At 55.1% G+C, this 10697-nt stretch overlaps 2 protein-coding genes across 6 annotated transcripts in view; one reads left to right on the top strand and one right to left on the bottom strand.

Moving 5' to 3' along the window:
- Positions 1-1025: 1025 nt before the first annotated feature.
- Positions 1026-3891, top strand: LOC111162291 (zinc finger protein 768). Its single transcript, XM_022526596.1, has 2 exons — positions 1026-1492; positions 1797-3891. Exons 1-2 carry the CDS (start codon positions 1405-1407, stop codon positions 3371-3373), a joined length of 1665 nt encoding a protein of 554 aa, XP_022382304.1. The 5' UTR covers positions 1026-1404; the 3' UTR covers positions 3374-3891.
- Positions 3892-7081: 3190 nt separating this feature from the next.
- LOC111162178 (integrin subunit alpha L) overlaps positions 7082-10697 on the bottom strand; it is a 39314-nt gene continuing 35698 nt past the window's right edge. For all 5 annotated transcript variants that reach the window (XM_022526388.1, XM_022526389.1, XM_022526390.1 and 2 more), the window contains one exon: positions 7082-9990. In XM_022526388.1, the coding sequence (XP_022382096.1) occupies positions 9817-9990 (174 nt within the window). In that variant the 3' untranslated portion in view covers positions 7082-9816. The remainder of the gene's footprint in view (positions 9991-10697) is intronic.

Genomic DNA, 10697 nt, shown 5'->3' with positions numbered 1-10697 from the left:
CGGGAGGATCCGCCAACCGGCCCCCTCGGCACCTGGAACCTGTTGCGAGAAAGGAAAGTGCTGGGAAAGGAAGCATGCGGAAGACCAGGGGAGGAAGGTTGTCCCTTTCCAGATCCCTTGGCTTTCTTCAGGGAGATAAGACATAATGAACGGTAAATGGGGGCGGGAAAAGTTCTGAAAACACCAGGCCGACCCCTGGAAGGGAGACGCGGGGAACCTCCCTCTCAGCCTTCTCGCAGGCCTTTCTGATCGCTGGGGAGGTGGAACCGGCCCGCCCTCCCCCCCATCCAATCAGAAAGGCGCCTCGCGTTCCCTGGCGACCAGTAACGCCTAGCAGTTGGTGTAGGGGGAGGAGGCGGGACGACGAGAGGACGAGCTCCCCCGGCCAATCGCTGTACTCACTGGGAGGTAGGGGCGGTGCCTCCGGAAACCGGAGGCGGAGCTGTTTCCTTGGCAACGATCCTAGCCCTCCCAGAGGGGGTAGGGTGGAGATTAGGAGGAGCGGAGAGGGAGGGGGTCAGGAGGAGGTGGAGGGGGGGGGGGGGGGCGCCGGGGAGGAGGAGTAGAGTTCGGGTGGGGGGGGGGTGCAGTCCCAGATTCAGGAGCTCAAGGCTGGGGGTACGTCCAGGTTCCCGAGGCGCGGCCGGAGCTCACCCCAAGGCCGGGGAGGGGAGGGGAGCTAGACGCCGCCCCCGCTGGCGCCGGGAAGCGTCGCTCCTTCGTGCTGACCTTGGTCTCGCTTGTCGCCTCGCCCTTGGCCACAGGCACTGACGGATGCAGGGCCCGGGTGACGGATAGATAGGCTCCTGGACGGACGGAGACCTAGGAAAGAGCACACTAACCACCCCAGCTTTTCCCGCTGGCTGCAGGGCTCTTCGTCATCCCCCACCTCAAAGCCGGGGCCATCCAGCCCAGGGTTAATGCCAACGAGTTTCCACCTCCAGCCGCTCCTAGAGAGGCCGTGGCGCGAGCCAGCGGGGGAAACTGGCCTCGGACGGACACTTCCTGTGCTGGGGGGGAAGGGGGGAGGGGGTCGGACAGCCGCAGCCCAGCCGGGGCTGGGGGGCCAGACGGCGGGGTCGCGGGCGGGGAGCGGCATTCGGGGGCGGCAGGGCGAGTCGTGAAGACCCTCACCACTGAGGCCACGACGCACGGGGGCCTTGGAGGGCCCCAGGGCAAGGCGAGACCTTGGGGGTGGGGGCGGGGCCGCGGGTAGGGGAGGGGCCCGGCCGGCCAGAGAGGCCCAGGGTCAAGACGTCCGGCCTCAGGGGCCCGGGCTGGGCAGCCGGGTCCCCTGGGCGGCGCTGAGCAGGCGAGCGGCGAGGGCCCGGGTCTCAGGGGACTCAGGCCTGATCGTAGGATCGTCCGCCATCGCCGCCGCCGCCGCACTGGGAGCCGGCGGGGATGGAACGGGAAGCGTCGCCGTGGGGCCTGGAGCCCGGGGATGTGCAAAGCCCCGACGAACTGGGGAGCCCCGAAGGGTCTCTCAAAGGTGAGGGAGAGAGCGCCTTTCCGAGGAGCGTGCCTGGGAACGGGAGCGGGAGAGGGGGCTGTGGGCCGTTGGGAGCCGGGGGGGGGGGGGGGGGGGGGGGGGGGACACCTGGGACTTGGAGGAAGCGGGGGCGGGGACTGGACGTCCTGGGTCCGCGGAGGGGGAGGTGGGAATTTCAGCACCTGCTCAAGGGCTAGCGACCCTGCTGGAGGAAAGGGAGACGTTTGTGGCAACTAGTGGTGGGACCAAATGACCTTCCAGGCCCCACACTACCTGGATTTTCTGTAATTCTCTGATCCTGCAGGCAACATGAGTGAGAATGAGGAAGAAGAAATGTCTCAACAAGAAGGCAGTGGGGACTATGAGGTCGAAGAGATACCCTTTGGGCTTGAACCCCAGAGCCCTGGGTTTGAGCCACAAAGCCCTGAGTTTGAACACCAGAGCCCCAGGTTTGAGCCTGAAAGCCCAGGATTTGAGTCCCGAAGCCCTGGGTTTGTGCCCCCAAGCCCTGAATTTGCACCCAGAAGCCCTGAATCAGGTTCTCAGAGCCCTGAGTTTGAAACCCAAAGTCCTAGATATGAGCCCCAAAGCCCTGGGTATGACCCCAAAAGCCCTGGATATGAACCCCGGAGCCCTGGGTATGAACCCAAGAGCCCTGGGTATGAACCCCAGAGCCCCGCATATGAATCCCAGAGCCCGGGATTTGAACCCCAGAATCCCGAGTTCAAAACCCAAAGCCCTGAATTTGAAGCTCAAAGTTCCAAATTCCAGGAAGGTGCTGAGGTGCTTCTGAATCCCGAGGAAAAGAACCCCTTGAGCATCCCCTTGGGAGGCCACCCCTTGGACTCCTTCACCCAGGGGTTTGGGGAGCAGCCCACAGGGGGCCTACCCCTAGGGCCACCTTTTGAGATGCCCACAGGGACCCTGCTGGCCACACCACAGTTCGAGATGCTCCAGAATCCCCTGGGCCTGACAGGGTCCCTTCGGGGCCCAGGCCGGCGGGGTGGCCGGGCCAGGGGTGGGCAGGGCCCTCGGCCCAATATCTGTGGCATCTGCGGGAAGAGCTTCGGGCGGGGCTCCACCCTGATCCAACACCAGCGCATCCATACGGGTGAGAAGCCCTATAAATGTGAGGTCTGTAGCAAGGCCTTCTCCCAGAGCTCTGACCTCATCAAACACCAGCGCACCCACACGGGCGAGCGGCCCTACAAGTGTCCCCGTTGTGGCAAGGCCTTCGCCGACAGCTCTTACCTGCTTCGCCACCAGCGCACCCACTCTGGTCAGAAGCCCTACAAGTGCCCGCACTGTGGCAAGGCCTTCGGCGACAGCTCCTACCTCCTGCGGCACCAGCGCACCCATAGCCACGAGCGGCCCTACAGCTGCCCCGAGTGCGGCAAGTGCTACAGCCAGAACTCTTCCCTGCGTAGTCACCAGAGGGTGCACACGGGGCAAAGGCCCTTCAGCTGTGGCATCTGCGGCAAGAGCTTCTCCCAGCGCTCGGCTCTCATCCCCCACGCCCGCAGCCACGCCCGAGAGAAGCCCTTCAAGTGCCCGGAGTGCGGCAAGCGCTTTGGCCAGAGTTCGGTGCTGGCCATCCATGCCCGCACCCACCTGCCAGGCCGCACCTACAGCTGCCCCGACTGCGGCAAGACCTTCAACCGCTCCTCCACGCTGATTCAGCACCAGCGTTCCCACACGGGCGAGCGGCCCTACAGGTGCGCCGTGTGTGGCAAGGGCTTTTGCCGCTCCTCCACGCTGCTCCAGCATCACCGGGTCCACAGCGGGGAGCGGCCCTACAAGTGCGATGACTGTGGAAAGGCCTTTTCGCAGAGCTCCGACCTCATCCGCCACCAGCGGACCCATGCAGCTGGCCGCCGCTGACCTGGGGCCCTGCCTGGGGTGGGGTGGGGAGGCGGTGGGCGGAGGAGAAGGGGCCGGGGAGCTAGAGAAATTGTTAGAGGGAATAGTGGAAATGCTGGGGGAGGATGGAGGAGCTGAGGGCCGGGGTGGAGGAAGGTACATGCCCTGGAGACTTCTGGCAAATGGGCTCTGAAGAGGGGTTGGAGAGAGGCCAAGCAGGCAGTGGGAGGTTCTGGGAGAGATCCAGAAAAGAGGTCAGCAGAGATCTGGCCTTCAGCAGCAGCTTGGCCCTTGGTAGGTGCCTGGCTTGGCAAAGCGCTAGGCGGGGGTGGGAGGGGAGGGGGGAGGGTTACTTAATTAGAGTGGGGTAGCTTAGATTGGTAGCTACTGAGACCCTCATTGAGTCAGGAAGGGGTGAGGGTAGGTGGGGTGGGGAATTGGGCCCTGGGTGGGGGCTCCTGCCTCAGTGCAAACCCCAGCCTCCCTTGTCTTCCTCAGGCTTTGGAGCCCCTGAATTTGAGTTCAATAAAAACCTTTATGTGATAAAAGAGACTTGTCCTTAAAATGTGTACATGGGCAGTGCCCTGGGCAGTGGGAGACACTCAGTGATAATAACTACACAGAGCTGGTAAAGCCCTAGGGACCTGTCTAGGAAGTGCTTTTATGTTCCAAGTTTCCCTGGAATCTTAAAATCTGATGCTCAGGAGACACAACCTGCCCATACATCCCCAAGTTTTGTCTCCTGCTTTGAAGCCGGCACAAACACAGAGGGAGGTCATTGTAGGAAGTGTGAGAAAGCTTTTGACTTTGTGGGATATCCCTTTTACCAAACAGGGTGTGTCCTGGTCCAGAGAACAGACCCTGTTCTCATAGCCAGGCATAGAGCCTGTGCTCCATCTTTTTGGCTCCCAGCACCTAGCTGTGCCATCCTCCTCTCGCCTCCCCAGCCAGAACCTCTAGTCCTCCCGTCATGCAGACCCTGAATGACCAGAACCACAGAGAGTGCCTGGAGTCCCGGCCCCACCTGTAGGGGGCACACGGGGGACCCAGTGAGAGGATCAGAGGACTCTAGCCTTTAAGATCCACCCATCAAGCTGGGCCTGATTTGCCACACCTCTGCCTCTTTTTTAGGACCCCTGGGCCTATTGGTATCACCCTGCTCCCACCCCACTTTTATCCTGATTTTCTTTCCTATATGAGTCTCATCCCTCCTAATACGTGGCCCTCAGGAAGGAATGGGGAGTTGGAACCTGCAGTGAATCTGTGGGATCCTGGGGTGTGGTCTGCCTTGACCTTGGTTGAGTAGGACAGGCCACACCTAGGGGAATCACCCAGCTGCCGGGAGCATCTTCAGATGAATGCCTACAAGGGCCCAACGGCCCTGCAAAGATTTTTTCATTCCATTTCAGGGATAACTGACCTGCTTAAAGTCACTCCGTGGACAGAAGGCAGGTGAGACATTCTGACCACATCTGCCTGGCTCCATCAGTCCCAGCGACTCGGCCACATAGGCAGAGGCGAATCAGGGCTCTACAAAGGCTCTTGGGCCTCAAATCCTTGAGTCACCCCCAGGCCCACACCCATCCTCAGGGCCTTATAACTTGCCAAGAGCAAATAACTTCTCTAAGGATCTTTCTTTCTTTCTTTCTTTCTTTCTTTCTTTCTTTCTTTTTCTTTCTTTCTTTCTTTCTTTCTTAAGATTTTATTTATTTATTTGACAGAGATCACAAGTAGGCAGAGAGGCAGGTAGAGAGAGGGGGGAAGCAGGCTCCCTGCTGAGCAGAGCCCTAGCTTGATCCTAGGACCCTGGGATCATGACCTGAGCCGAAGGCAGAGGCTTTAACCCACTGAGGCACCCAGGCACCCCTCTAAGGATGTTTCTGTCTAGCCTCTTATGTTCTGCAAGCTCTGAAAGGAGCCTTAGAAGTCACATAGTTTGGGGCGCCTGGGTGGCTCTGTCAGTTAAGGGTCTGCCTTCTGCTTAGGTCATGATCTCAGGGTCCTGGGATCAAGTCCTGCATCGGGCTATCTGCTCAGCTGGGAGTCTGCTTCTCCCTCTGCCTGCCATTCCCCCTGCTCGTGTGCACTCTCTCTGACAAATATATAAAATCTTGAAAAAAAAAAAAAAAGAAATCACACAGATCAACACAGTTTGGTTGTGTTTGGTGGTGCCTTTTTTTTTTTTTTAAAGATTTTATTTTTTTTTTGACAGAGAGAGAGATCACAAGCAGGAAGAGAGGCAGGCAGAGAGAGAGAGAAGCAGGCTCCCTGCTGAGCAGAGAGCCCCACTCGGGGCTGGATCCCAGGACCCTGAGATCATGACCTGAGCCAAAGCCAGAGGCTTAAACCACTGAGCCACCCAGGCGCCCTGTGTTTGGTGTTTTTTTTTTTTTAAGTTTTAATTATTTTTGGAAGTAGAACATTATTTTTCAAGTAAAATATCTTGGTCTTTTAAAGATCTGTGTAAACTTTATGCACATTCTTGTATAGGTACCCTACTGCATGTAATTTCAAATATTAAAATACTCCAAATTTAATATAGTTCATGTATGGAACTACAAATGTTAAATAGAAATGTATTTGACTACCGACATATTACATTTACTTTAACATTTATTTCAATTATACAATTTAATTTTCATAGTTTGGAGGTGACTTTTTTTCCCAGCTCCCAAACTTGTTTGAAGGCCACTGAAAGCCGGGAGGCCCCAGGCACAGCCTAGAGTGTTTCATTGATGAAGTTGCCTGTTTGCTACTTAGGAACCTTGGTATTTAAAGCAGGTTGTGGGGGGTGGGGGGCGGGGCTCAGCTGCTCAGCTGACACACCCTTCTTCCACATAACAGCTCCTGAGGTCCTCCAGATCCCAGGTAGAGCAAGCCCAAGAAGGGCATGCATCTTTCTCAAGGTCAAGCCCAAGAAGGGCACACATCTTTCTCAAGGTCACGGTGAAAAACCAGTGCCAGGTCTTTTGACTTGCAGTCTGATGTGCTGCTTTGACAGCACTGTCCTGCCCAACTAAACTACTTTTTCAAAAAATTAATAAATAAAATAAAATAAAAATATAAATAATAATAAAATAAAATAAATAAATAAAATAGAAATAAATAAATAATAAATAATAAATAATTTTGTTTATTTGTCAGGGAGAGATAGAGATATCACAAGCAGGGGGAGTGGCAGGCAGAGGGAGAAGCAGGCACCCCACTGAGCAAGGAGCCTTGATCCCAGGACCCTGAACCGAAGGCAGATGCTCAACCAACTGAGCCGCCTAGACATCCCCACAATAAACCACTTCTATTCCTCACCTTTTTTTTTTTTCTATTCCTCACCTTTATCAAGCACAGGTGTGCTTCCAAAAGTTCCAGACCATTCGCAAGTGTTACATCATGTTCAGGACAGCTCTGAGCGATAGACAATTATTCCCATTTTACAGATAAAGAAACGAGTCCCAGAGAGGGTAAGTGACAGCCCCACAGGGCACAGCTTCGAAGCAGCAGAGCCTGGACTCCAGCTGGCTGATTAGTTTTGACTATTTCCCAGCGATACTAAGGTGTTCCTTTTTCACTTTGTGCCACGGGGATGGTGTTTTCTAGAGGCTACATGGCCTATGAGAACATATGTCATCATTCTGACTGCTTGTGGATCATGTGGGTTTGGGTGTCCATATGTTTTACGTTTTTCTCCATTTTAATTTCGAATTGGATAAACACCACGAGGTATAACCCATATAAACAAAAACTCTGGAGATCTTTAATTTTTCAGAGTATAAAGGGGTCCTAAACCCAAAACATGTGAAGGCCACCGAATCAAACACTTATTTGGACATCTTTTCTGTTGCCAGCCCTGATGAGGGGCCAGTGTTGGTAACACAAGTGAGCAAAGACTGAATCCTGCCTTCTAGAACCTCCCAGTCTCGAGAGAGGAGCCCACACAGTCAGTGTCCTATGTTCTGATGGGGTATTAAGTGAAGATGAAATGGATCATTTTGTCTAGGAGCTGAGGGGATGAGAAAAGCTTGGAAGTGCTTTGAAGTAGGAAGATTTTAAAGGATAGAAGGGGGTGGTGGACCTGGACAGGGTGGAAAGGGGTAGAGCATTTGCAAAGACACAGGCGGGGAAGGACACATAGGTATTTGAGGACGGGGGCTGTTAAGCGAGTCGGGATATAGACTCCTGGGCAGGACGAGGGTAGGTTCCTGAAACGAACCTCCCAGATTTTCTGTGCTATTTTGCTCCCATCCCTGATGAAAATATTCACACTTTGTGTGTGTGTCACAGAGCATCACCAATGTGAGAGGACCCTCCCAATCCCTCTCCAACCTGCTATCTTGCTTTACCCTCTTCACAGCCTCCTCGACACCTGGAATCACATTTCTACCTTTTCACTCTGCTTTCCCACTGGGGTGATGCTTCCTGGGGGCAGGGACTTGTCTGTCATGTTCATTACCGTGCCCTTGGGACACAGAACAGGCCCTGACACAGATCTTTCAAGAAATACTGCATGAATCCATAGGAGCCAACAGAATTTCAGAAACCTACAGATAACTGCGTACTTTTAGCATTTCTGTGATATTCCTGCCCTTTAGAACATTCTTTCCCCTTCTCTCTGGGAAAATGGGCCTCACTTCTTCATTCCTGAGGTCTTCCTTAAGAGCCAGCCCCATGGTTCCCTGGGTGCTGGACCAGAAGGGGGTTGATGAGGTTGAAGAGGCCAGCAGGCTTTGAAATACTGTTCTGGGCCTTGTGTGCCAGGCTTGAGAATGTTCGTTTACTCCCCTGTAGGCAGAAGGCAGCCATCAAAGGTCACTGCTTGGGAGACCATAGGTTGCTTCTCAGCGTCCAGTGCTGGACCCAGAGAGCTGGGCTGAGAATTACCCCATTTCTACCCCTAAAACCACCCCCTTCCTGGGGGTTCTACTGACCACAAGAGGGCAGCATCGAGGAGCAGGACCGCACCCCCTCCTAAAGATGGGGGCCTCAGGATCAAGCCCCACCAATTGTTATTGTTGTTTTTAAAAAGACCAGGAAGGGTGTGCTCTCACACCTTAATGAGTTGTCAGTGCCTCCTGCAGATCAGTCTCTGAGCGTTGTCATAACAAGAAAAGAAAAAAAAGAGAGAGAGAGAGAGAGAGAGGAAACAGCCGTTTGGGTCCCATTTAGAGAAAAGGTTGAGAAGGAAATATTCATTTCCTTGAGCCAGGCTGAAATGGGGGACCAGCATAAAAACATCACAAAATTGGATGGATTTTCACATTTACTGGGTAAACAGAGGCAGGCACTGTGCTTGGTGCCGGGAGCCAGATGGACAGACTCTGCCTTGAGCTCATAGCCTCCCAGTGGTGGCCGAGATGGGTCATGAGGCATCTGGGGTGGGGGTGGGGGGGTTGGAGCAAGGGGACAGGAGCCCGGGGAAGACCGAGTCTTGAAGTGGGGGAAGATGTCACGAGCTCACCCAAACGTTTTCTCAATCCTCTCACAGGCACCCTCACTAGGTCGCTGAAATTGTGGCAGCCGCCTACTGTGTCTGGCTCTGTGACATCTCCAAGGTGAACATGACCGGTATGGTCCTTACCCCCATGGAGTCCATGGCTGGATTTGAGAGAGGAACATTAAGTAGCAAACATGAGCTGCGCTATGAGGGAGAGTGCAGGCGAAAGGAAGCTTGTGTAATAGGGGAAAGGAGAACACCCTTGTGGGGTGGGGGGCAAGGGGCTACCCTGAGGCCATTCTCCCGGAGCTGAGAGCCGAAGGCTGACTGAGAGCCAGGGAAAGGGCTAGGGAGGAATGTTGCAGGCAGAAGGAACAGTCTGGGTGAAGGCAAGTGAGACAGGAAGGAGCTTGGCTCCTGAGGAAGGCAGGTGTAACTGGAGCTCAGGAAGGGAGGCGGGGAGTCTCCGGAGGAGGCCAGGAAGGCAACCCTGGCATGTTAGAGATATTCTGCAGGTTCTGGAAGGCATGGTAAGGAAGCCAGTGTCCAGCCCCAGAGCCAGGGGTTTGTAGAAGCACTGTAGTGACACAGATCAGGTTTGCTCTCTGGCAGCAGACGGAAAGCTGACTGGAGTCCAGGCAGGAAACTGAAGGTTCTGGGAGTCTGAGGCCTCTGGGGACATCCAAGAGCAGGTGGGTGTGAGGGCCGGGTCGCTAGGTCCTGAGATGACAGTTCTTCCAGATTTAGATTGGATATCCTCTTCTGGGGGAGGGTACTAAGAAGAACCGGGGGAAGCCAGAGCCAGCTGCTCAGGACAAGGCCTGCCCTCTGTGGCCTGCCCGGCCATCGCTCATGGACCCTGACCAGGAGCCCGCAGAGCAGGCAGCCAGGAGGGAGCTCTGTGTTAAAACAGCGACACCGAGACCTGGGTGGGGGCAGTGACTTGCCCGAAGACACACAGCGAGACACAGGTCGAGGCAGAGGGACCCCAGGCTTCCCGAGTCCAGTCCTGGGCGCTCTGCGTCGGGCCTGGGCCTCAGTCTTTGCCACCTCCGTCCTGTGCTTCCTCCTCGTGGAGGGGCTCCAGGCAGCCCGGGTCCCCAGCCTCTTCCATGGACTCTGGCTGGTCAGAGGCTTCTCCAGGGATTCCGTTGGAAGCTTCCGCAGTAGCCTCCATCCTCTCCTTCAGGTTCCGTTTGAAGAAGCCAAACTGCAGGAAAACAAAACCGGAGTTAGCACAAGGACCATGGAACACTCTGGGCCCGTCGGCCTCGCAAAACATGAAAGGGCCCCCATGGTCATGAGTCACACATGGTACCCGCTCCAGGGCTGGGGCGAGGCGTCTGCCACACCGGCTTCCTGACAACATGCCGAGAAGCTGAACGCTCAACAGTTCATTCTTCAGGCTCGTCAAAGTGTCCTGGACCAATATTTGGGGCAGGCAGGTTGACAATATCCAGTAACACTAACAGAAGGGCCTGCGCTCCCATAGCGCTTAGTGCGGGTCCCGTACTCTCTGTTGAAAGCTCAGAACATACATATTCTTTTTTCCCCAAAACATGTATGTTCTTTGGCTCAGCCATTCCAGCTCCAGCAACTAATTCTAAAGAGCTTTTGGACAAGTGCGCAAAGATGTGGGAGCCAAGAGCCTTTTTCGGTCACTGTTTAAAACAGGTGGATATTAGGGGCACCTGCCTGGCTCAGTCCATGAAGCGTCTGGCTCGGGGCATGATCCCGGGGTCGTGGGATGGAGCCCGAGTCAGGGTTGGGGGTGTCCCTGCTCAGAGGGTGTCTGCTTCTCCCTCTCCCTCTGCCCCCCCGCCCCCTGCTTGTGCTCTCCCTCGCCCAGCTCGCTCTCAAGTAAATAAATGAATGATCTTTAAAAAAATAGGTAGAAATTACAAATAATCTAAATGT

Source organism: Enhydra lutris, unplaced genomic scaffold (genome assembly GCF_002288905.1).
Source record: "Enhydra lutris kenyoni isolate GAN:26980312 unplaced genomic scaffold, ASM228890v2 scaffoldscaffold90, whole genome shotgun sequence".
Lineage (NCBI taxonomy): Eukaryota > Metazoa > Chordata > Mammalia > Carnivora > Mustelidae > Enhydra > Enhydra lutris.
This window is presented reverse-complemented; position numbering and strand designations above follow the sequence as displayed.